At 42.9% G+C, this 27436-nt stretch overlaps 1 protein-coding gene across 1 annotated transcript; it reads left to right on the top strand.

Annotated features, from left to right (window-relative positions):
- The first annotated feature begins 323 nt into the window (after positions 1-323).
- On the top strand, positions 324-25547 carry KLHL38 (kelch like family member 38). Its single transcript, XM_073632218.1, has 4 exons — positions 324-773; positions 10871-12323; positions 18872-18977; positions 21156-25547. Exons 2-4 carry the CDS (start codon positions 10974-10976, stop codon positions 21437-21439), a joined length of 1740 nt encoding a protein of 579 aa, XP_073488319.1. The 5' UTR covers positions 324-773; positions 10871-10973; the 3' UTR covers positions 21440-25547.
- Positions 25548-27436: the final 1889 nt, after the last annotated feature.

The raw sequence follows: 27436 nt of genomic DNA, 5'->3' as shown, positions 1-27436 counted from the left end.
TTCTGAACCATTTCTTTTTATTGTGGCCCACGACCAGTTACCAAGAGGCCTTCCCTCTTCAAAAGGTTGAGCATCCCTGGGTTAGGCCCTCTGACCTCACTCAGCAATGGAGACTCCCATTGTTCCTCTCAGTACATTTTTCTTTTAAAGTGTAAATCCAATCAAAATGTATTTTTACATTTGAATAGAGTGGGAAAAGGTTAGAAGTCTTGTTTATTTTTACTACTATCCAGGGCTCCAGTACAGAGGTATCCCCACACTCGCCATGGTGACAATGGTCAGAACTCTCTATAAAGAAGCCCTGAAGAGCAATAAATACCCAACAGGGGTTCCTTTTGTGTTTAAACCTATAAAGTTTTGTCTGGAATCTTTAGAATAGTTCTGGTTTCTGAATCCACTGCTCTTTGCGTCATATAAACACAACTCCCTGTTTACTGATCTCTCCTGGTGGAGTCATTAAAGGACGGAGATCAAGATGTTTCTCTAGTGAGGACAAATCCCTGTCTCTATAAACACTTGCTGGAACAACAAGGCCCCGGAGAGGGGCTCACCTCACCGCCAAGGGCCAGTCACATGTGACAATACTGAGAATAACACGGGCACATGGCTAATATTAGTATCAGCTCGCCTGTCAAACTGTTGCACAGAGAGTTTAGGAGCTGAACTCAGAGTAAACACAGTTACTGGAAGACAAGTGGAGAGGCGTGAATATGGCGTCTGCGCTACTGACGAGCAGAAGCTGATGAGACTGCATAGAGGAAGCATTTATCAAGGTACATCGTGTCTGTGTTGTATAGTTACATCGGTCTATTTGTACTACAAGGTCTGTCTCTGTTTTATATTAGAGGTCCATTTAAAGTTTACTTCATGCATATTAAGGCTTCAAAGGTTTCAAAGGCAAACTATAATGTATATCCATAACAAATTATGTTATTCTGATTTTCCCATGCTTGCTGTACTATATTTACATACAGATTGTAGGTTGCATGGCATTTGATGCTCTCAATCTTTGCCAACCATTGCTGAGATAAAATCTAGAGCAGGGGGGATCTTGAAACTACAGCCCTCCAGCTGTTGTGGAACTACACATCCCATGAGGCATTGTAAAACTCTGACATTCACAGACATGATTAGGCATGATGGGAATTGTAGTTCCTGAACAATTGGAGGGCCATAGTTTGAAGACCCCTGATCTAGAGGGTGAATTGTTTTTAGTCAGTCAGACCTGACTGGTAGACTTTCACTGAGAAGAAAGAACAGTAAAGCTGGTCATATACCTATGAATTTTCTTCAAAATTTTGTTTTCATAACATTCCATCGATTTCTTAATTATTAATGGGATCAAATGAATGATCAAAAACTAGAAAAACGAAAGGAGACAAATGAAAACATTTTCTCGAATAAACAAACAAAAATTCCAACTGTGAATGTGTTTTTTGTTCGTGAACGGTCGTACTTTTTTGTAATGCGCATGTGCACCTTGAAAAGTCGAACTCTGAATTCGAAACATTGGTATGGTAATTGAACACAATTTTTGCAGGTTTTTCCTACAGTGTGGGGTTCATTTACTAAAACTGGGAGTGCAAAATCTGGTGCAGCTGTGCATGGTAACCAATCAGCTTCCAGGTTTTTTTTTGTCAAAGCTTAGCCACTTCAATACCGGGCACTTTTACCCCCTCCTGCCCAGAACAATCTTAAGCTTTCAGCGCTGTCACACTTTGAATGTCACGCAACACTGTACCCAAACTACATTTTTATCATTTTGTTCGCCCAACCATAGCTTTCTTTTGGTGGTATTTAATTGACACTGGGTTTTTAATTTTTTGCTAAATAAACGAAAAAAAGACTGAAAATTTTGAAAAAAAATGCGTTTTCTTCGTTTTGTTAATTCTGTCTAATTGTTTTTCATAAATTGAGGCCAAAATGTATTCTTCTACACTTCTTTGGTGAAAATAACCCAAATCAGTCTATATTATTTAGTCTGTAGGAAAGTCCACAAATTATGGTATATTTCTGCAAATTGATCAATCCTGAAAAAATGCCAGGACAGTACAAATATCCCCCAAATGACCCCTTTTTGGAAAGTCCACAGTATTTAGTAAGAGGCATGGCAAGTTTTTTGAAGTTGTAATTTTTGTCATATTTTTGGGGAAAATGAAGATATGAAGAAATCATATAACTGGTGTGGCAGTGATCAGGGATACTGGCTGGTGACAGTACAAAAAAAAAAAAAAAATTTAATAATTTTTTTCGCATTTTTTATTTATCTTTTTATTACATTTCCATTTTTTTCACCATTTTTTTTATAACACACTGTGACCAGAGCAATACAATGTTACTATATAGGGGAAGTAATCAGGATTTTTTTTTTTACACATTATGATTGCTTATGGCAGTGCATTACATTATTATAAAAGCAAGCATTTTACTGAATGAAACTGATTCATTCAGTTTATTTTGTTGTGATTAGCTGTAATTGGTCAAAGCTAATCACATGGTACAGATAGGCTGTGATTGGCCCTGTCTGTACCATGTGATCACATTGACCAATCACAGCTGGCAACACAACTATACACGATGGATGGCATGAAAGCAAGCCATCTATTGTTTACAACTGTAATGTGACCTGCTGTGATTGGTCACAGCGGTCACATGGTACCGGCAGCGAGCTGATACACCGATCAGTCATCGGCTAGCCAGTGACAGATCGCGCCATTGTGTGGCCCCACGAGTGGCGCTTTCTGCGAGGACGACATATGACATCCACTCAGAATGGTAAAGCCACCGCCTGGCCGTCATTCTGCTATAGGCCATGCAGAAGGTGTTAATTGAACAAGCTGAATTTAGAAGCTGATTGGCTACAATGCACAACTACACCAGGATTTGCACTCTCCAGTTTTAGTAAATCAACCCCATTATTTATTTGTCCAATTCATAATGGTGCTATCAAATGCTGTGGTGAGTGATATTACCTTACAAATGTTTAAATTAAATTCTGCTAGTGTTTGGCCAGCTTAAAGCAGCAGGAAACAGATCCTCCATAATGAGTACATTTGGATCCCCCATGTAAAAATAAAGAGTTTGAGATTATTTAGGTAGGATGAGCTTATTCACACAGGTGGTCAGCCCCATGTAGCAGCCATAGTGAAACGTGTTATGCAGGTCATACATGGGTTGAATTCCGAAAAAATTTTCTTTCGAAAAGCAGAAATTGTGTGTTTTCTGATGATGCCACCATTGATTTCGAAGTTCGACTAACCAAGCCTTCAATTTCACCTTATGTTGCTACAGAAAAGAATTTTCGTGGCCGATAATCTTCTTTCCTTTCCAGGAATTTTCTTTTCTTTCTGGGAATTTTATTTTCTTGTGCTCATGCGCATTTCATTTTCGATTATATTTTTTACACGATTCTCCCATCATTGATTAGAAAATCGTTTGTTTTTCAAAAAATTTCCAACATGCCCAATCACTCAAATTCGATGGCCGCATAAAAATGGGCCGTTGCCCATTACTAATGGTGCGAAATTCAAAAGAAAATCCTTGGATAAGATTTTTGAAAGAAAATTCTTTCAGAATTTGGCCCATGTAGTTGTTGAGCAGCAATGGATTGCTGCTCAACAACTACTGTCAAGTTGTTCCTCCATGTGGAGAGTTCAGGATTTTGGTCTGGCACTCCTTTCTGTATTTCCATGGTTTGAACTTACCTTGGTGGTCCTTAAGATGCTGCCTACTTTTGGTGGTCACTGGTCAATGGAGATGGGCCCTCTTAGACTGGAGATCAGTGGGAGAAGGATCCCTTTCTATTAGTGGTCACTGGGTGAGTCAGTCAGAGAAGGATGCGTTACAGTAGTGGTCAGTGACAATATGATTCTTTATCTATTCTACTTCCCCTCTGGGCTGCTGACAACATATCTTTGTAATGCATTTACCTACACTGCTGCAGGATATACAACAAAACTGTTCTCTGGACACAGCAGATTCCAGACAGTACCCACATCAGTGATTCCTCCTGAATCAATAAGAAGAAGCAATTCGGAATATATATGTTTGTAGCTAGAAATGATGTGCTTCTATTCTCTGACCCCCCAACATCACTTTATGTACGATAGTGATGTAGGGGGTCAGAGGAAGGAACAATGTCTAGCGGTGGGGGACACACAGTCATTTGACACTCCAGGAAGTTTTGAATGTGAAATGCCCTGTACATATGGTAGGACATGTGGCTCAAACTTGTATTGCATACACGCGGTCACACAAATGTTGTCGGAAATTCGAAACGTCAAGAACGCGGTGACGCACAACACGTACGACGAGCCAAGAAAAATGAAGTTCCATAGCCAGTGTGGCTCTTCTGCTTGATTCCGAGCATGCGTGGACTTTTGTGCATCGGACTTATGTACACACGATCTGAATTTCCGACAACAAGTTCTGCTCTCAAACATTTGTTGGTGGAAATTCCGACAACAAATCTTCGATGGAGCATACACACGGTCGGACTTTCCAACAACAAGCTCACATTGAAAATTTCCCGTCAGAAATTCCGACCGTGTGTACGTGGCACAAGTGTACAGAGGATGCAGTGCCAGAATAAAGGGAAGGTTGGAGAACAGAAAGGTGAGTATACAGTGGCTTCTATTGCAGAGAGCTGCCATTAGCTTTGGAGACCAGACAGGGTCACTTTAAAGCAAATATCACCTAGAAATGAACTACAAGCTTCCTGTTGCATGGCAGGCACCCTCCGATTTGACTTCACTGTGTGTGTTTTCTTTCTGTGAAAGAAGTTAAAAAATAAGGCAAATGAGGGACACATTTTTGGCAAAATAGGTCCAGGATAGTTGAAAGGAGCCATTTAAAACTCAATGCACTCTTAAAAACCAACAAAAACTCCCTTGACGTTGCCTTCATTATCATCTCTAATGCCCCGTACACACGGTCGGATTTTCCGATGGAAAATGTCTGATCGGAGCGTGTTGTTGGAAATTCCGACCGTGTGTGGGCTCCATCGGACATTTTCCATCGGATTTTCCGACACACAAAGTTGGAGAGCGGTAGATAAAATTTTCCGACAACAAAATCCGTTGTCGGAATTTCCGATCGTGTGTACACAAATCCGACGGACAAAGTGCACGCATGCTCAAAATAAATAAAGAGATGAAAGCTATTGGCCACTGCCCCGTTTATAGTCCCTACGTACGTGTTTTACGTCACCGCGTATAGAACGATCGGATTTTCCGACAACTTTGTGTGACCGTGTGTATGCAAGACAAGTTTGAGCCAACATCCGTCTGAAAAAATCCTAGGATTTTGTTGTCGGAATGTCCGAACAAAGTCCGACCGTGTGTACGGGGCATTATACATTTAATCAAAGTTTTCAGCATATCTCCCAGTTTTAGCCAAAAACTCTTAATTTTGATCATTCATATCACGCATATGTAATAAACAGGCTCCCAAACTCTAAATCCAGAATTAAAATAGCCAATGACACCAGTTTTTGGGGTGCCTCGTCACAGCAACAATGACACTGTAATGCACAATGGGGGCTCTCTCATATAATATAACTATAATACAATGATGGAATCCAGTCACAGGTCACCTCAATGGAACACTGTAGCTTCACAACACAAACATTTAGGCACACATACAGTTTTACTTGAAAGGAGATCCTTCATTTGGACACTATGCAGTATCCTCCTGGCAGCTGCCAAACATACCTGGCCCGTGTAAGCCATGTGACCTCAATAATACCCCCCCCATTGTCAAGGAGGGGGGTAAGGTTACTCATACACTACAGAAATCATTAAAGCTATATTGCATACCTCAGCAGCTCAACTGAACCTCAGTTCTTACACAAATATGGAACAGCAAACAAAGAAAATGTTAAGGTCACTTTATACATGTGCATTCTGAAATGACATTACAGTTTGTCTTTACCACAAAACTTCAGAGAAAATATCAAATAAATTGCCATCTAGGAAACTCTGGAGCTCTGCTAAGGACCTATGGCCCATTCACATTGTACTGTTGCAGCACAAGTGTTGCGCCACACTACAACATGTGAGCACAAAGAAAGTGGTGCTCTGTGCCATTTTGTAGTGCAATTTGGAAATTATGACCTGTCCCATTTTTTTTCCATTCTACAGCATTGTGAGGTTCATAGAAGTCTTCACACGTGTAGAATCGTGATTTAACACAATTATAACACACGTTGGAAATGCAAATAAAATGCAGCTAAAAGACTTCAGGTCTTACAGAATACTTGGTGTAAAAACGAGGGTCAAGGCTGTTCCAGAGCAGTATGGGTTGGACCTTCTATGCCCTTTATTGCCCCTCATACTTAAAAAGAAGCTTCACCCTCCCAATACAAATTTCAGTCTACTTCCATACTTAATGCTGGTGCTTTGTTATGTGGGTTAATATACTTCCAAGCCATGGGGGTCCAGCACTGTACATTGTCATTTTTAAAAATGGGGGCTGAGATTGGGGCAAAAGGTCACTTTTGAGTGAAGCTCCGCTTTAAAGCAAAATCTCTGAATTGAGCATTGGCACTTGGGGAAGTGTCCCCAAAACTGGTTCCTTACCCTGGATTAGTTCTTGTTACAGCACCCCTCTGCTTCTGCCCTCTATATGCAGCTAAGCCATGTGTTTTACTGTATACAAGGCCAATGGGTCAGTACAGTCTGTAGATGGTCAGGAGGAGGCTTGGTTGCTGCTCTAATGAAAATAAAAAAATAAAAAGGAGCATTTAAATGCCTGCCAAACTCACTCTTATGCCCCGTACACACGGTCGGAATTTCTGACAACAAATGTTCAATGGGAGCTTGTTGTCGGAAATTCTGACCGTGTGTAGGCTCCATCGGACATTTTCTGTCCTAATTTCCAACAAACAAAATTTGAGAGCTGGATCTCAAATTTTCCGACAACAAAATCCATTGTCGTAAATTCCGATCGTGTGTACACAATTCCGATGCTCGGAATCAAGCAGAAGAGCTGCACTGGCTATTGAACTTCATTTTTCTCGGGTCGTCGTACGTGTTGTACGTCACCGCGTTCTTGACGTTCTGAATTTTTCCGACAACATTTGTGTGACCGTGTGTATGCAAAACAAGTTTGAGCCAACATCCGTCGGAAAAAAAACGTGGATTTTGTTGTCGGAATGTGCGATCACGTGTATGCGGCATTAGTGTGTAGTCCAAAGTAACAAAAATGTACCACTACTTGACAAAAACATTGGGCTCAATAAAGAATTGTGGCCCCAAGAAAGCGGTTACTCAAAATAGGAATCAATAGCATTGACACAGAACAATATGTATAAGAAAAATAGAAATGTATTAGTAAGCTATTAAAACATTTCAATTTTTTTTATACATATTGACCTGCATCAAAGCCATTGAGTACTATTTTGAGTAACCACTTTCTTGGGGTCACGATTCTTTATTGACCCCAATGTTTTTGTCAAGTTGCCACTCTGACTTATACTCCTGATTATCTGTATTCTGTACAACATTAAAACTTCGGCTCCCCAGTCATTTAGTGGGTAGGCTCTGTCCTAGGGCAAGTTTAGACAAAATCCTCACGCTTGTCAAAATTGTACCCTCACAACTTTTATAGCATAGGCAGCATTTCGCAAATCTATATACAAAGCATTGCACAATTAATGAAAAGTAAGTTCTCTCAATGTTTAGAAAAGTGCAACAGGTCAACACTTGAAGATGGATGGTTAAATGTGAATTTCACAACTTTAAAGTTAAGAGCTAAAATAAACTTTTCAGAAATTGCCTCACAAAATATTTTACTGCAGTCATAACGTTAGGCAAATTAGAGAAGTGCATGACCTAGTAAAAGGAAGTGGATATTTGTTTTACAGCCAATGAAAGTGTACATAAACCAGTTTTGTAGACATTTTAATCCATTGCTTGCCACCATATATTTTTTCTTAGCAAGAACTCTAGACCAGGGTCTCTCAACCCGTGGTACGCGAACCCCTGGGGGTACGTGCACCAAGGGCAGGGGGTATGCCCAGTGCTGTGTAGCACGGACACCTCCTACACACATACCCCCCAACATTTTGAGATGGGAATGAGGGACACCTACTAACAAACATATGTAGGCATATCACACGTCCCCTGTCACACCCCCTTAAAGGAGAATTAACAAAAAAAAGGTTAATTAAACCAACAAGGACTTTTTTTTACCCTTTATATTGACTTTTAAAATGTACAAATGCAGCAGTTTAGAAACTGGATGTGTGCTAATGAGGTCAGCTGGACAGCTCCTTCCTGTGTCATGACCTAAAGTCTGATCTGGCTGGGAGGAGAAGCAGGAAGACAATAGTGAATGTTGATTCGCTAATGTCACAAGTTGGTGGGCTCAGGACACAGTACTGTGCGCCCCGAGCCCAACTTTTTAAAAGCCAATTAGAGCCTCAGGCTCTATTAATGCGCTTAAAAAAACAAAAAGAGGCGCATGGAGATTAGGGGACGGCGCCCCTGCGCCCCTTATGGACCAGCCGCCGCTGTTTGACGCTGTTTTTGATAAACGAATACATCAATATCTGGTTGGATGGATGGAGTAGCAATTCTCAATAAATTCTCAAGGTGCTTATCAGATATTTTGGTTCTAATTTTTTTCAGGATAAGAACATTTTCAGCAAATACAGAAAATACCTGTTCATGTCGCCAGAAATGTTGCATCCTTGTCACTTCCTGTGAGCTGCATATAAAAATATCTTTTTTCCTAGCTATCTTCTGTATATTAGACTACCATTTGCCCTGCCCTCGATGTAACAAAGATAAAAAGATACAAACAAGTTTGTAGCAGTGGCAGGTGGTGCTCAAAATTTTTAGGGGGGTGCAAACGAACTGAAAAATTCTGAAAAATACTAAAACAAAAACATAAATTGTAGCCACTGTGCCATCAAATGCAGCCACTGTGTCCATCATAGGCAGCCAACTGTGCCCAGCAAATGCAGCCACTGTGCCCATCATATGCAGCCAACTGTGCCCATCATATGCAGCCAGTGTGCCCATCATATACAGCCTCTGTGCCCAGCAAATGCAGCCAACTGTGCCCATTATATGCAGCCAACCGTGCCCATAATATGCAGCCAACTGTGCCCATAATATGCAGCCATACTACACAGAGGGGGGTGGCTAGAGAGAGGGGGCGGTGCCCGTGCGCCCTTAATGAACGCACCACCACTGGTTTGTAGTACATATTAAAGGGCAACCTAGGGTGACAACGATGGCTCCTTCCATAGGTACCATAGAGGAGTGATGTGTGGAAGGTCTATCCCAGGGGTGCTTGACCTTCCTGGGCACATTGGAAGAAGATGAATTGTCTTGGGTCACACATAACATACATTAACAATGAGGAGAGCTGATGAGCAGAAATATTCAGGCAGATAACAAGTTTTACAGTAGATAATCTATCACTGATATAGATAATGTACCTATCTGAGTAATAAAACATAATGGATTTGTAATATTTTTTATTATAAAAGTAAAAGAGGGCAACATAAAACGAGTGCAATATTTGACGTCAGTGGCAGCTGGTGCTCCATTATTGGGGGGGGGGGGCAAACACCCCCCCGCCAGGTCTGCACTTACCCCATCCAGGTCGCGGGCAGCTTTGGCAGCTTCCCCGGCTTCAGCGGATTCCCCAGCTTGGCGGCTTCCCCGGCTTCTCTTCCAGGCCAATCCGGTCTTAAGACCTGCTTCCTGTCCTGGCTGGGAGGAGAAGCAGGAAGACAATAGTGAATGTTGATTCGCTAATGTCACAAGTTGGTGGGCTCAGGACACAGTACTGTGCGCCCCGAGCCCAACTTTTTAAAAGCCAATTAGAGCCTCAGGCTCTATTAATGCGCTTAAAAAAACTAAAAGAGGCGCATGGAGATTAGGGGACGGCGCCCCTGCGCCCCTTATGGACCAGCCGCCGCTGTTTGACGCTATTTTTGATAAACGAATACATCAATATCTGGTTGGATGGATGGAGTAGCAATTCTCAATAAATTCTCAAGGTGCTTATCAGATATTTTGGTTCTAATTTTGCCCTTCATGTGCTTCATCCTGGAAAATAGTTGCTCACAAATATAAGAACTGCCGAAAACTGATGACATGAATAAGGCGTGATTGAGAAGAGTGGGATATTTTTCTTTGGGAAGATATCATTTATAAAAATCCATTACACTGTCAAATTTTTCTTTGGCTGCATGCGTTGGCAAACTGTAAACACATTTTTGCATACAACATATCAACATTTTTAAGAAGGTTTTCAATTTTGTGTTGGGCCACATTCATAGCCATCTTGGGCAGCATGCGGCCCATGGTCCGCAGGATCAACACCCCTAGTTTAGAACCTCCTTTAGGTCGATTTCCTCTCACTTCTTGTCGCAGTGACAGAAAGTCAGAGAGACCGGAAGCAATGCTAAAGCTCAATGGGTACCAAGACCACAACAAAAAACATTTTAGCATAAAAGACAAAGATTGTAACCTTGGTTAAGTTTTTGATGCTGTGATTGAAACTGACTTTGAACTAATAATTTATTATCCTAAATACACCCCTCTCTGCAAATATATCCTATAAATACATTTTATAAAGATTGGTGAAATTGGTAACTTGTGGGGGGGGGGTGTAAAATAAATTTCCCTGTGGTGGGGAGGTTTTTCAGGCTGGATTGATATGTAATAAGACATAAGATAAGGAAGAGAGGATGGATAGGTGAATCCCAGGTATTTCCAAGGTTGTATAAGGTAGAAAAGTTCTGAGATCAATTTTAGTGAGCAGGAAATTTACTAAATATTGTTTAAAAAAACAAATGTGCTTCTTTTTAAAACAGAAAGAAAAATATTAAAATTAGCGTTTTTTTTTTTAGGATGAAAGTGAAGCATCTGACCCACTATGGCTATCCTCACACTCAATGCATTCCTCGTCTCACTCTGTATTAATCAATACTGAAATAAAATAAAGGCATCGATATGGATGGCAATTCTTGTAACTCACTGCTCTTCCATGATAAAGAGCTTTCATGTGACTTGCTCAGAGATTTGAACAAACTGAGAGAAGCGGGTTTATTAACAGATGTTATCATTTGCACTGATGATTGTGAGTTTCCATGTCACCGCAACGTGATGGCTTCAAGTAGCCCCTATTTCAAGGCCATGTTCTGCAGCAATTTTAGAGAGAGCATCCAAGAAAGAGTGACTTTATTGGGCATTGATTCAGACACATTTCGCCAGATAATCACATATGTTTACACTGGAGGTATCCTTATCACAGTCAATAATGTGTTCCATCTCATTCAAGCTTCTTCATTGCTCCAGTATGATAAATTAATAGGAACATGCTTGAAATTCCTCCAGGACCAAATGACTCCTCAAAACTGTTTAAGCATGATTTGTCTTTCTGAATTATTTAGTTTGAAGAGCCTTAAAGAGAAGGCTAGACACATGGCTTTGAAGTGTTTTAAAGAAGTTTCCCTTTCAGAAGACTTGAAGGAGCTCTCTGTGTCAGAATTGTTGGACTATCTTGGAGATGATGACCTTTATGGAGAAGAGGAACATGTGTTTGAGACTCTAATGTCTTGGATCAGACATGATGTTCAAGGGAGAAAGTGCTACTTGCAAGAACTATTTAAAAAAGTCAGACTTGAATATGTTCATCCAATGTTCCTCTTCCATTTCATTGCAAATGACCCTCTTATTCAGTCATCTATGTTTTGCCGAACCATGTTGGAATCTGCCTGTAGAGTAATTTTCTCTCTAAACTCAAATATTTCCCCAGATGTAAAGCCCATGTGGCACTCCCCACGTCGTTTTTCTCATCAAGAATTCCTTATAAATGTTGGAGGCCGAAAAGACAGTCAGCAGACCACCAGAGATGTTTTGTTGTACAATGAAAGGTCCAACCAGTGGCTTAGACTAGCCAAGCTTCCACTACGCCTGCACAAGGCTACTGCAGTAAGTCTGCACGGTAGTATCTATGTGCTTGGTGGGTTGTCTATGGCCAACAAGGACAAAACAGTTACTTCAGGTGTGTATATTCTTTCTCTCAAATTAAACCAGTGGCGGATAGGAGAACCTATGCTTGTTCCAAGATATTCTCACCAAAGTATTGGATACAGAAACTATATATTTTCAATTGGAGGAATTGGTGAGAAACAGGAACTACTCAACTCAGTGGAAAGGTTTGATAGTATTTATAATACTTGGGGGACCATGGCTAACATGCCAGTTGCTGTCCTTCATCCAGCTGTAGCTGCTAAAGACCAAAGAATCTACCTCTTTGGTGGAGAGGATGTTATGCAAAATCCTGTTCGACTTATACAGGTAATTATTGATGATGTTTGTAAAGGCACACGCAACAGAATTTGTTCTATAACAATGTAGACATTTCACAGTCAGAAACACACCCAAACATTTATAGCCATATAGGTAAATCAGTCACCTTAAAGTATAACTAAAGGCAAAATGTTTTTTTTTCCGTTATGTTATTGACAGAGTAGAGATGGATTAGAACACCTGTCAGGTTTTATTGCTCTCTGTGCCCCCATTAGGAAGATTAATCCTCTCTATGTGTCCTGTTTACCATTATCATTGAAAGTGAAAGCAAATGAAAATCCTACATTTTGGGTTGTCCCCAGAAAAGTAATAGAGGGGAAATCTTCCAATAGGGACCCTAGTTCTGGTGAGCTGGGGGTCCCCGGGGGATTCCCTTAATTTCCAGGGGTTTCCTGTTTTGGCTATGGGACAGGAAGTGAATGGAAATCTCTCCAATGGTACGCAAATGGCAAAAAAATAAAATGACAGGGGTTATGACCCTCCCTTACTCTATCCAAAGTGAAAAAAAAAAAGTTTTGCCTATAGTTCTGCATTTATCCAAGCACCATGGTGTAATGTAATGTGTAATGCTTGATGCTACACCTGTCCCTCCCAGGAGAACTAAAATGCTGTGAGGGGCACATTACAGCTAGACAGCCCCGTGTGCAAAGGGCCTAAAGCCAAAACATTTTACGTGGGAAAGGATTAAAACCTCTGTCAGCATTTGTATTGCTGTCTGATTCTGTACTTGCCAAATATGCTGCAGAAATCTTCCTCTACTGAGTCTGGCTGCATCCATTTTAACTGTGGGCAGCTAAAGCTGCTGCCTGTTCACCTCCTGGATTTACACAGACACACAGAGGCACACCTCATGCCCTGCAGCTTTCATTGGCCCTCTTATGACTCATCCTCCCTCCTTTCCTGGCAAACTCTCATGAGAGAGCTGTGCATGATATCATAAGCCTAGGCTTTTCACTAGACAAGAAACAGGAAGTGGGCTGTATAAGGTATTTACTGGCAGAAAAAAAAATGTTTTACTATGCAAAGTTAAAACAACAAGGGCAGAGGATTTAAGAGATGGAAAGTTGAAAAAAATGACTGAAGTTCCGCTTTAATGCATAGAACGCATTAAGGTGAAAAACCACAAGGGCTTACAACCCCTTTAAGGTGAAATGTTTCAATGAGGACATCTATGCCAGTGACAACTGTCTAAGGCTCCATTCACACTTGTAGGACTCCAAAGTTGCGCCAACTTTGGAGTGCAACTTTGGTGCAACTTTGACGCAACTTTGGATAGGTGCAACTTGGATACAACTTTGGCTTTGCCCAGAAATCAAAGGGGTTAACATTAAACTCTAAGGGGACATTTTCCTGACTTTGAAGAAATTTCCTCACGCTATTTGTTGTGTCTACAGGAAATCTCCCCAGTGGGACACAGATGGCAAACAAAAAAATCCTGGCAGGGGTTGAATTATTCCTTCACTATCTAAAATGAAAAAAAAAAGTCTTGGCTTTAGATATATTTAAATTTTGCCCCCTTATTACTGTTTTGTGTGGGTGTTTTGCCGTCAGCGCTACAATGCTAGAACAATATGTACAGTTCATGCATTGCTTCACACATTTACGTGGAGAATAAAAATGGCTAATTAAAATTCTTGGAAGTGAGTAACAATTGTTCTCCTGTTGAGGCAAGATCTGTGTGTCCAACCAGCTACCTGCATTCTCCTGTACATCCTACACATGTACGCTGAAACCTTCTAATTAAACAGATGCTGGTAATGAATGTGACTGACAATGGAAAATGGTGAAATGCTGAGTGAGTAAATAAGTGTAGTCCAACTCCTGCTTGTCTGTTTCTGTTCCGGGCACAAAAAAGTTCATTTAGCTGAACTCCAAGCACAAACATTTTAGTTTAACCCTTAGCTGCAAGAGATGTTTTGGAAATGTTTTTGAACATATTTAAAAAAAAATCATTAGGGCTGAAGATTAGTTAAAACCCCCAAACATTACAGTGCCTTACAAAAGTATTCACCCCCCTTGGCATTTTTCGTGTTTTGTTGCCTCACAACCTGCATTGTTTGAGGATTTTCATCATTTTATTTACATAATATGTCCACTGTGCATAACTATACATCCCCCTAAAGTCAATACTTTGTAGAGGCACCTTTTGCGGCTATCACAGCTCCAAGTCACTTTGGATAAATCTCTATGAGCTTGGCACATCTTACCACTGGGATTTTTGTCCATTCCTCCTGGCAAAACTGCTCCAGCTCCTTCAAGTTGGATGGTTTGCGCTTGTGAACAGCAATCTTTAAGTCTGACCACAGATTTTCTATTGGATTGAGGTCTGGGCTTTGACTAGGCCATTCCAACACATTTATATGTTTCCCCTTAAACCAATCAAGTGTTGCTTTAGCAGTGTGTTTGGGGTCATTGTCCTGCTGGAAAGTGAGCCTCCGTCCTAGCCTCAAATCACACACAGAGTGGTACAGGTTTTGCTCAAGAATATCCCTGTATTTAGCACCATCCATCTTTCCCTCAACTCCGACCAGTTTCCCAGTCCTGACTGCTGAAAAACATCCTCACAGCATAATGCTGCCACCACCATGTTTCACTGTGGGGATGGTGTTCTTTGGGTGATGTGATGTGTTGGGTTTGTGCCAGACATAGCGTTTTCTTTGATGGCCAAAAAGTTCAATTTTAGTGAGACCAGAGCACCTTCCTCCATACATTTTTGGAGTCTCCCACATGCCTTTTTGCAAACTCAAAACATGCCATTTTGTTTTTTGCTGAAAGTAATGGCTTTCTTCTGGCCACTCTGCTATAAAGCCCAACTCTGTGGAGCGTACGGCTTATTGTCGTCCTATGTACAGATACTCCAGTCTCTGCTGTGGAACTCTGCAGCTCCTCCAGGGTTACCTTAGGTCTCTGTGCTGCCTCTCTGATTAATGCCCTCCTTGCCCGGTCCGGGAGTTTTGGTGTGCGGCCGTCTCTTGGCAGGTTTGCTGTTGTGCCATGTTCTTTCCATTTGGTTATGATAGATTTGATGATGCTCCTAGGGATCATCAAAGATTTGGATATTTTTTTATAACCTAACCCTGACTTGTACTTCTCAACAACATTGCCCCTTACTTGTTTGGAGAGTTCCTTGCTCTTCATGGCAGTGTTTGGTTAGTGGTGCCTCTTGCTTAGGTGTTGTAGCCTCCGGGACCTTTCAAATTGGTGTGTCTATGTAATGACAGATCATGTGACACTTAGATTGCACACAGGTGGACATCATTTTGCTAATTATGTGACTTATGAAGGTAATTGGTTGCACCAGAGCTTTTTATGGGCTTCATAACAAAGGGGGTGAATACATACGCAAATGCCGATTATCAGTTTTTTATGTATATATTTTTCTAATTTTACTTCACCAACTTAGACTATTATGTTTTGATCCATCACATATAATTCAGATTAAAAAAACATTGAACTAAAGGCCATAATGTACCAAAATAGGTAAAAAGGGGGGTGAATACTTTTGCAAGGCACTGTATAGATTTTCTGAGAGCAGACACCCCTCAAAGTTTCATTCATTCAACAAAAGTTAATTTTAGGTCATATAAATGCAATATATCACCCAATTTCTTTGGTAAGAGCTTCAAGATTGGACACGCCCACAAAATTAAGATGAATTTCAGTGTCCTATATTTTTCAGAGGTGACTTTTAAAAAGCCCCTACAGGTCATCTGTTTAGAGTTAACCATAAATAATGGAACTAGAAATATTGCTCTCACTCCAGCATGTGTGGTGATATATAACATGCGTAGTGGAAGGGACAGTTTCGTATGTAAGTACCCCTGATGGGTGTGTTTATGCTTGTGTGTGCGCGCACTTAGGGGTGGGGAGGTTTTACTTTATTTTTTGACGCTTCTTTTTTCAGTAAAACTTTATATCACATAGGGCAGGGGTCCCCAACCCCCGGGCAGCAGAACAGTACCGGTCCGTGGCCTGTTGTCGAGCGTGTTGCCGTCAGAGCAGGAGGTGAGCCATGTCATGGACCATGGGACAGTTAGCAGCCTGTGTGTCGTGTGTGTATTCTGTCATGCCTCCCGACCAGCTGCTGATGTTAGCCTATTAGCAAGGCAGGGGGTGGGAACGGCTGCAGATCATGACATAGAGGGAGAGACTCTTCATAATAACAAGCGTGTAATCACCGCATGTTAATAAAAGTTTGGCAGCTATCGCTCTCTGTCCTGATCTGCAGCCGCTCGGCTCATTCCCATCGCCTGCCTTGCTAATAGGCTAACGTCAGCAGCCGGTCTGGAGACATGACAGAATACACACAGGCTGCTAACTGTCCTGTGGTCTGTGACAGAGCTCACCTTCTGCTGAAGCATGAGAGAATACACAGGCTGCAGGGGAAGCAAAAATTAAAATTGGCACTGTGCAGGGAGGACTGTGATTGGAGGGAGGACTATGATGGGGGGCCATGACTGCAGGGAGGACTGTGATGGGGATCCATGACTGCAGGGAGGACTGTGATGGGGGGGGCATGACTGCAGGGAGGACTGTGATGGGGGGAGCATGACTGCAGGGAGGACTGTGATAGGGGGGCCATGACTGCAGAGAGGACTGTGATGGGGAGCCATGACTGCAGAGAGGACTGTGATGGGGGGGCATGACTGCAGAGAGGACTGTGATGGGGGGGCATGACTGCAGGGAGGACTGTGATGGGGGGGCATGACTGCAAGGAGGACTGTGATGGGGGGGCATGACTGCAGGGAGAACTGTGATGGGGGGGGCATGACTGCAAGGAGGACTGTGATGGGGGGGGCATGACTGCAGGGAGGACTGTGATGGGGGGGCATGACTGCAGGGAGGACTGTGATGGGGATCCATGACTGCAGGGAGGACTGTGATGGGGATCCATGACTGCAGGGAGGACTGTGATGGGGGGCATGACTGCAGGGAGGACTGTGATGGGGATCCATGACTGCAGGGAGTACTGTGATGGGGATCCATGACTGCAGGGAGGACTGTGATGGGGATCCATGACTGCAGGGAGGACTGTGATGGGGAGAGCATGACTGCAGGGAGGACTGTGATAGGGAGGCCATGACTGCAGAGAGGACTGTGATGGGGAGCCATGACTGCAGAGAGGACTGTGATGGGGGGGCATGACTGCAGAGAGGACTGTGATGGGGGGGGGCATGACTGCAGGGAGGACTGTGATGGGGGGGCATGACTGCAGGGAGGACTGTGATGGGGGAGGCATGACTGCAGGGAGAACTGTGATGGGGGGGGCATGACTGCAAGGAGGACTGTGATGGGGGGGGCATGACTGCAGGGAGGACTGTGATGGGGATCCATGACTGCAGGGAGGACTGTGATGGGGATCCATGACTGCAGGGAGGACTGTGATGGGGGGCATGACTGCAGGGAGGACTGTGATGGGGATCCATGACTGCAGGGAGTACTGTGATGGGTATCCATGACTGCAGGGAGGACTGTGATGGGGATCCATGACTGCAGGGAGGACTGTGATGGGGGAGGGAGAGCATGACTGCAGGGAGGACAGTGATGGGGGAGGAATGACTGCAGGGAGAACTGTGATGGGGGGGGGGGCATGACTGCAAGGTGGACTGTGATGAGGGGGGCATGACTGCAGGGAGGACTGTGATGGGGGCATGACTGCAGGGAGGACTGTGATGGGGATCCATGACTGCAGGGAGGACTGTGATGGGGATCCATGACTGCAGGGAGGACTGTGATGGAGGGAGCATGACTGCAGGGAGGACTGTGATGGGGGGGCATGACTGCAGGGAGGACTGTGATGGGGGGCATGACTGCAGGGAGGACTGTGATGGGGATCCATGACTGCAGGGAGGACTGTGATGGGGATCCATGACTGCAGGGAGGACTGTGATGGGGATCCATGACTGCAGGGAGGACTGTGATGGGGGGAGCATGACTGCAGGGAGGACTGTAATGGGGGGGCATGACTGCAGGGAGGACTGTGATTGGGAGCCATGACTGCAGAGAGGACTGTGATGGGGAGTCATGACTGCAGAGAGGACTGTGATGGGGGCCATGACTGCAGAGAGTTCTGTGATGGGGAGCCATGACTGCAGAGAGGACTGTGATGGGGGCCATGACTGCAGAGATGACTGTGATGGGGAGCCATGACTGCAGGGAGGACTGTGATGGGGAGCCATGACTGCAGGGAAGACTGTGATAGGGGGCAATGACTTCAAGTGGCACTATGATGTGGGGGAGGCAATAACTGCAAGGGGCATTGTGACATAAAGGAGACTGCACTGTAATGATTACAGTCCCCTTTATATCACAGTGCTCTTTTACAGTGCAGTGCAGGGGGGTTGTGAGGCTCCGTGAACTGCCCCGCCTTCCCCACACCCCGTTACACCCCCCCCCCCCCCCCGCACCTCAAAAAAGTGGCTACACCAAAACATACAAATAGGAAAAATAAGAAGCATAACATACACTGTACATGTAATGAATCCTTGTGATAAAAAAATAAAACATGGCTTAATGTAGTAAGTTATCCCCAATAGGTTTACCACATTGCCAGGAACATGTGGTTCAGGATGGAGACCAGGGTTGTGAAGAATGTCTGTGCTCCAGCGGTGGTAATTGGTGATAAGATTATAATAATTGGAGGTAAGTTCACAAGTTCAATATTTCCATTAGCAATTACAGTATTTACTAATGGGAATACCTACATTACTGAGGTTTGAACTGTAGTACTACTGGGAAATGTAGATGGTAACGAATAAAGATATATAGTTTCACCCAGTTGCCCGCCTCTAGATTACACAGTACTGAGATTTTTAAAGGGTCAGATCACCATCGTCCCCAATCTTTTCATTTTTCACACACGTTTTAAAAAAAACAAAACAAACATGTTATGCTTACCGCCTCTGTGCAGTTAGTTTTGTACAGAGCAGCCTGGATCGTCCTCTTCTCGGGTTCCTCTTCTGTGAGCCTGGCCCCTCCCTTCTATCGAGTGCCCCCACAGTCAGCAGCTTCCTATGGGGTCACTGGAGCCGAGTCACAGCTTTGAGTGTCCATTCAGACACGGAGCCCCAACCTGGCCCCGCCCCTCTCTCCCCTGAATATCGCCGCTGCTGTGTCTCAGCCAATCAGGAGGAGTGTCCCGGACAGCTTAGACATTCGTGGACATCGCTGGAGAGAGATGGGGCTCAGATAGATAATTAGGGGGTGCCGGGGCAGCTGTTACACACAAAAGGTTTTTTTTTATCTTAATGCATAGAATGCATTAAAATAAAAAACCTTCTGCCTTTGCAACCACTTTAAAACCCCAAAGCAGCTATATTTTTTTTCTAAAAGTAGACACCCTGTAGAATAAAAAGGTGGCAGTTGCAATTTTTTTTGCTGCACGATATTTTAACAACTCGTCTGAAGCAGCAACTGTCCCCACCGACTCTAACACTGAGAACCAAACGATCTAGCACTGCCAATCGCTCGGTTCTCACAGCTCCCTGAGCAGAGAACTGATGACTGTCAGTCACCGCTCTCTGCTCTTTTATGGAAATCAGTATGTACCCAGTTAACACAACAAAGAAAATACACAGTAATTAAAAAAATGAAGATATGCAACTGCATAGAGCAAGGGTCTGTGTCGATGGGCTTTGGGCTTGTGTTGGCATCAGGTTGACATCAATTTGAGACCCTTCTGAGATCATTCAATATTCATTAATGGGTGCATATGACTTGCAGTTGACCTTGTTTTGATCTGCTTTGATCTGCTTCAAGCAGGATTTGCACTCCGAAAGACTTATATGCGAATGCAAAATCAACTTGAAGTGAACAAATGTCCATTGACAGGGGCTTCTAATTTATCATGCAGTAAAGTATTCTGTCCCTGTCCTAATAAGAAGGTAGGCAACACATTCTCACCCAAAAGTAGTACTAAAGGCTTGCCATTTTTGTATGTTAATGCATTCACAGCATTAAAGTAAAAACTGCTCCAGTACATGTGCTACCCCCATCCCCTAAATTGTGCTCTCCTTGTCATCGCCGCTGCCTTTAGCTCCAGGATCCGTCAGTGCCATTCTTCGAACTTCCTTGTTCTACAGGATGTGTACTGGGGAGCACCTGTTTCAAATGCTCATTTCACTTGAAGGGCTTTTGAAACATTTAATTAAGAGCATCAAACACATCCAACGCATTTCGGGGGGGGGGGGGGTAAGGGGGTTGGGGTTCCTCCTTCTTCAGGGCTTAAGCAGTCGATGTTAACAAAATCATAACAGAATGCATTAGGGTATCTGTGTTAAAGCTTGATGAAGACTAACGTCTCTTGACAGCACTGAAGGTGAAGGCAGTCAATTGAGTGTTCTGCAGGAGACACTGAGGGCAGCAGAGACACTGGGGTTGATTTACTAAGCTCTGGAGCAACTGCACTTGCAGAGTGCAACTTCACCATGAAAAGTACACAGTCTATTGCCTTTAGTAAATCAGCCCCATAGGCTCCTGCAACCATCAGTCAAATTGCTGAGAAGCAGGTGGAGAAGGGGCAAGGCTTGCCTATGGATGCACAGGTTTGGCTAAGGCCCTGGACAGGTACGTCCATGCATAGGTGTCTCCATAGCACCCAGATAGCTAAAGTAGACACCCACAAACAGGGAGCAGGGGACAGTAGCTTTGGCGCCCCCCAGGAGGAAGAGGAAAGTGAAATTTTAAAGGACAGGGGCTATTCATAATAGATGTCTTGACCTCCTCATCTTATATTAAAATAGGGGGCTTCATATCAATTTAGGAGCATGCTTTCTTCAGAATTCTATTGTGGTAAGCCTAAATCCTGGCTATTTATTGCAGGTTACACAAAGAGAATAATTGCCTACGACGTGACAAAGAATACATTTGTGAAATGCGCAGACATGAAGGACAGAAGGATGCACCACGGAGCGACTGTTATGCAGAATAAAATCTATGTGACGGGAGGCCGGAGCCTGACCGTGGACAACACCATTGAGGACTCTGACTCCTTTGATTGTTATGATCCTGTAACAGACACATGGACCTCAAAGGGGAAACTGCCTAACACACTGTTTGACCATGGCTGTCTCACCCTTCAGTGCATCCCAACCAATTTAAAATAGGCAATGAACACCCAGAACTATGACCAGTACTACACAAGGACATTAAAGATGGTGTGAGACAATGGTTAGGGATAAAACTCAACCCATCTCTTAAACCAGCAGAAGTTCAGGTTGAAAAACTAAAACCCAGCTTCAGCAATAATGTTTTATCTTGGTTTTAAATAGACCTTGGAAGACATTTCTGTCAAGTTTTTCCTGCTGTCTGTGACCCTGTTGGGGTCCCAATCGCTGTGACAGCAGGATAACAAAATATGGGGAGCAGTTATACCTGTGACAGGGAGACACAAAAGGTTTCATCAACCTTACAGAGGTTCCAACCCTTCCCTGTTTTCCTAAAAAAATTGTTTTGTTGCAGTCTGTCCTTTGTCAGCTGCCAGAATATTAAAATCCAGGTGAGTGATCGTTGATGGAGATTGGAGAAGGATGATGAAATGTTCCCTCCGATCTGTAGCAGACTAATGACATAATTTTCCCAGCCTAGGCACAGTAGATGTACAGTAGTAGAGGTCAAAAACTTCAACTAATACTTTTACTGTATATTGTGACATGTCAGGAATGTATTCTTGTAGACCTGTAAAGCTACTAATAAGTTAACTTTGAAGCCCAGCTTGGGGTTCCCCCTCCTCATCCCTTTTTGATGTCTGTGCAAGCAGTATGTTAGGTTTTTTGTTTTTTTTTCCTTTACATTTTTTACTTAACGTTTCCTGATGTCTTCTGGCCAGTCCTGTGATGTGCTTGGTCCTCTTCCTCCTTGGTCTTCTCCAAGTGGTGGGCAGTCCTAAATGATGCAAAGAGTAGCGGTGCCATAATGACATCAGATCTCCTTCCTGCATCAATACACTGTGACTACCAGTTTGCACACTCAGGGGGCGGAGCATTGGGGTCCTATCCTCAGTCTGCTGGGTTCGGTGACACTGGGCAACATTTAACCCAACTTCTACACCTTGTGGAGAAGAAGAGGTACTAAAGAGGACATCTTTGGATTAAATGTAAGCATTGAAGCCAAAGTTACATTTTTGTTTAAAACATCCAGCGGGAGTTGGACTTTAAAGACTATTTTGTTTTATCCTTAGAAAAAGGGCTTTTCCTTTCAAACAGTTTTAAAACATCAGTTTCTGATGTTCTTCTGCACCTATTGGCTCTGTTACTTACCTAAGCTTTGTCTTTTTTCTTTCTTTTTCTTTCTGTACATTTTTATGATAAAAATTTCAATAAAAATATATGAAAAAACAATTATTTCTGCTTCCCAGATGGTACAGTAACGCCCCGTACACACGGTCGGACTTTGGACATTCCAACAACAAAATCCATGGATTTTTTCCTACGGATGTTGGCTCAAACTTGTCTTGCATACACACGGTCACACAAAGTTGTCGGAAAATCCGATCATTCTAAACGCGGTGACGTAAAACACGTACGTCGGGACTATAAACGGGGCAGTGGCCAATAGCTTTCATCTCTTTATTTATTCTGCGCATGCGTGGCACTTTGTGCGTCGGATTTGTGCACACACGATCGGAATTTCCGACAACGGATTTTGTTGTCGGAAAATTTTATATCCTGTTCTCAAACTTTGTGTGTCGGAAATTCCGATGAAAAATGTGTGATGGAGCCTACACACGGTCGGAATTTCCGACAACAAGGTCCTATCACACATTTTCCGTCGGAAAATCCGACCGTGTGTATGGGGCATAACAGTTCCCACCTTACTTTGGCCCCCCACCATATTTAGGGCAACTTGATAACCCTTATTAGGGTTGCTACCTCAAGTCACAAGGACGTGTTCCTGAGTTCCCTGGCTTACCTTTTTAAACTTACCTCTGTAAAGTAAAAAGGACTGGAAATAGGATTTAGTAGGGGCTTGTTCATTTTGTGCAGCTATACTGCCTCCTCTCTAAAAAGACGATCCACAATGGATCGTTTTTTTTAGAGGGCATTTGAGGGGCAGTGAGGAGGCAATATGTTGACCCTCAAAAAGCCGAACTATGGATTCATTTGAATGGGTAGCAATCAGTTGTGGTACCGCCTACTGAATGCAACATTCTGTTTAACTTTTGTCGTGGCCACAAAGTAGGGCACTGCGGCCGTGGCATGGGTACAGCCGGAGTAGTTGCACTGCTTTGTTTAGGGTTAAAGGTGGGGGGTGTGGTTAAACCACAGCACAACCACCTGCTTTTACCATCCCTGGCCACCCTGTGTGAACAAGCCTTTAGAGTGTCTCTAACTATGGCTGGACTTAAAGGTATACTGTTTTAAAATGTGCAGTTGAATTAAAATATTCCAGTGTGTCTGTTTGTACATGTATCCCGAATCCTCCATTAGTTGGCACCACCCTCCTCTGCACATTTGCATGGCATAAATGTGCCAATCTCAAGAACACTCAGACTGGATCCCTTTCAGAAAGCTCCTCGTCCCTTTTTGTGAGGTCCTGGAGTAACATACACGAGTGAAGAGGCATGAGGTCCTACAGACAGAGCACAGCCCATACAGAACTCAAGTTGTTTTAGTGAGTGACGGAATTCCTAGTTGGCAATCTGATAAACTGGATGCTCTGTTTCAGCCAATAAAATGTCCCCTTTATCATTATGTAGAAAATGGGATTTTTTAGTCCGCTGGATGTCTTATTGGGAAAGCTCCAACTCATTTCCCACCTGCAATAAAGTGACAAATCCCAGAGTCTGTTCTGTCAGATATGTCTGCTGTTTGCAAAGGACTTAGATGATATATCCTTCTAATCCTTGATCACTAAGGATAGGCGAATGTGCCTATCCAAGGGTTCGGCAAATACTATTGATATGTGGCAAACCTATTGAAATCTAAGTGGGTGGGGGGAGTCCTATTAAATTCTGATAATTTTTAAGACTAATAGGTTAACTACTGTCTAGAAAAAGGCAAGGGAATCTGGGCACTGCCATGGGGACATGCACAATGCAAACTTAAAGTAAAGTACATGCAGCTTTGAAGGCAACATTGCAAATACACAAATCCTTCAAATACAAACAGTGCAGCACTTAAAAAAATAATTAGTGAACAATTCATGGATTATTGGTGAACAATTAATAACCAAAAGATACACAATAATAAGTGAAGAAATTAATAAATATGCGACTCCAATTATGGAGAAGGAAGCAACTTAAAAAGCACAAAGTGAGAAGGATTCAAACAGTTAATCAGGATGATAGTCAAGCATGCCATGATGGAAGCTAGAAATCAAGCAAGGTCCATAAAGACATGGATGAGCAAGTTTGGGGTGGAGGAACCGATAGAACACCTTTGGGATAGTTTAGAGCGGAGACTGCGAGCCAGGCCTTCTCATCCAACATCAGTGCTTGAACTCACAAATGCGCTTCTGCAATGGTCAAACATTCCCATAGACACATTCAGCCTACTCAGAAGAGTTGAAGCTGTTATAGCTGCAAAGGGTGGGCCAACTCAATATTGAACTTAACAGACTAAGACTGGAATGCCATTAAAGTTCATGTGCGTGCAAAGGCAGGTGTCCCAATACTTTTGGTAATATAGTGTATGTGACATACTCTAGGAATCATCTCTGTATGTTTTGCTGTATATTAAACACTATAGTCCACTGCCCTCTGTACATTGTACTGCATTTTACATACTGTGACAGGAAGCCAGGTAAATCTATGGGTTGTGTCCAAGATGGGAAATATATTTGTCCCAGGTTTATGCTGTCCACTGATTGCTTTTGGGTTTCTGCTGGGTAATGAGCCTGTTTGAGGCTCAATGAGGGTTAACAAGCTCAGGTGTAAGAGATGAAGCACTCAGGGCTCTATAAAACACCCAGGTTGCTTCAACAAGGTACTCCACCCTGGAACCAGATTCCTGCATAGTACTGGGGAGCAGCTTCTTTTGGATGGTGAGATGTCTATATGACTAAAAGACTCTGTTTTACTGTGTGTCCGACAGGTTTTTGGGCAGCGGTGGGCTGTTCCAGACCAGGTATATAGGTTCCTGTGTTCTGCAGTTAGATGCCCAAAGTGGCAAGGGTTTATTTTCATTTTTTTTTTTACTGTTTTTGATACCTGCACTTGTAACCACAGACTTGGAAATAAACCACTTTTTGTTTTCACAAAGATCCTGCTGTCTGTCCGTGCCTTCTTCACTGTGCCGTCACCCATCCAGGGGTTCCTGCACAACCTAATACTGAGCTAATCCCTTACAATACCAAGAGCTTTGCTGTGTGTTATAAATATAGATTTTTCCACTTAGTATGGTGTGCTTTATTTTACATATTTCACACCACTTATCATTCCAAGATTGTCATATTACTAGAACACTCAGTTCGTAATTCTAGGACTTTTTTTTGGACTTCAGAATCCCTGCCCCCCCCCCCCCCCCCCCAAAGGAGGAGGTTGATTGTCTTATTTAAGGAATATTGGCAAAGTAGAAGGAAATTTTACTGTAATTCTGACACTGGAGGCTCAGGAAACTGGAGGTTTCAGATACCTTTTAACGTTGAGGTGTAATTGCCAACTACTTAAAAGTAAAAATAGTTCCTAACACTGTGGAGGTGTGGGAGAACCCAGTTCTCTCACTCATGTTTTTTAACATACAGTACAGTATATGTGAATGCGATAAATAAAACGTGAAAATATAATTTATTTTTTTTATTTTTTTTTTTTTTTTTTTTTTTTAGTTTTCGATAAAAGTTTTTTTTATTTTTTTTTTAATTTTAACTGTCTGTGTCTCCACTGGGGAATTTCCTCGTTCTTTCTATCCAACTAATTAGGTTGCCAAAGAGACAGAAAATGAGGGGAAATCTACAAATAGCTTTCCCCAGGGCAAACGTTACAAATTGCGGGCCCCATACTGCCTGCCTGACAGACCCCACCGCACCCTACCTTGGGTAAGGATGAGCCAACTATTGGATAAACCAACTATTTGGCCCCTTGTTTTGTGGGAGCCGAATATTACATACAAAAGTGGTATTTGTACCCACTGCAGTATCTTTTCCCATTGTCAATGGTTCCTAAGGAAGCAGTGGGTGCTGGCACCCGCTTCATCCCTGGCAATCACCGATGTCACAGGAACATTGACTTACTTGGACCCCATGTTGAGGGCATGTGGCCTGAGATGGTTCAAGGGGGGTAAGGCTCTACACTCACCCTTCTCCTCTTTCCTTGCCTGGTATGAATTTTTAGGGGAACCCCAGACATTTTTTTTTTTTTTTGTGGAGGGTACCCACTTGAAATCTAAGTCTGGTATGCATTTGTTGGGGGTGGGGCTCTATGCAAATATTTTTTCTGCCATTCTTGCTGTAGGATATTCTACAGAAAAAGTGACACTAAGGCTTTATGTACACTAGCAAACTTGAGTTTAGGAGGTCTTGGTGTGTTTTTCTGCCAAAGCTCCAAAACTCAACTCCATAAAAGCCAATACACATAGACTTGTAGGATCGTTTACGAGCTGCTGCGGTTAGGGGAGGTTACACCTCCCTCAACCTCCCCCTCCTAAAAGCGAAAGAATCGCGTTCAGGATAGGAATGTTTGATCCGCTGGCTGCGGAAAAAACGCAAAACACGGCAAAACCATTTGCGGTATCCTGCGGCCACGGTACATCACAGCCATGTGTATATTGAGCCTTACAGAGACAGAAAAATTATACAAATTATTACAAACATTTCAATGCCGGCTCCTTTAAAAAAAAACAACTCAAAGACATCTCCAAAGGTCCCCAAAAATACATAACAGACCGTAAATTAAACAGCTTGCTGCATTTAGCAGGCAGTACGACCACTGAAAGGGAGCCATTCAACCTCCCTGCAACCACGTGCAATGGACATTATAAACTTTATACAGAAAAAAATACATTTGTTAGGGGTGGAGGGGGGAAGGTGGGTGGCCATAGTTCAACCAGCTGAACTTACAAAGGGGCTCCTGAAAGTGTTCAACTTCAAAATTGTTAAAGGAAATTTAACTTGTGCAAAGGGAAACTGCTTTGGCGCTCATTTAGTTTAAAGCCATAAACAGGTTGAAG

The sequence above is a fragment of the Aquarana catesbeiana genome, linkage group LG05 (assembly GCF_042186555.1).
Source record: "Aquarana catesbeiana isolate 2022-GZ linkage group LG05, ASM4218655v1, whole genome shotgun sequence".
NCBI lineage: Eukaryota > Metazoa > Chordata > Amphibia > Anura > Ranidae > Aquarana > Aquarana catesbeiana.
Note: the sequence above shows the minus strand (reverse complement) of the source record. Positions and strands in the feature narration are given on the sequence as shown.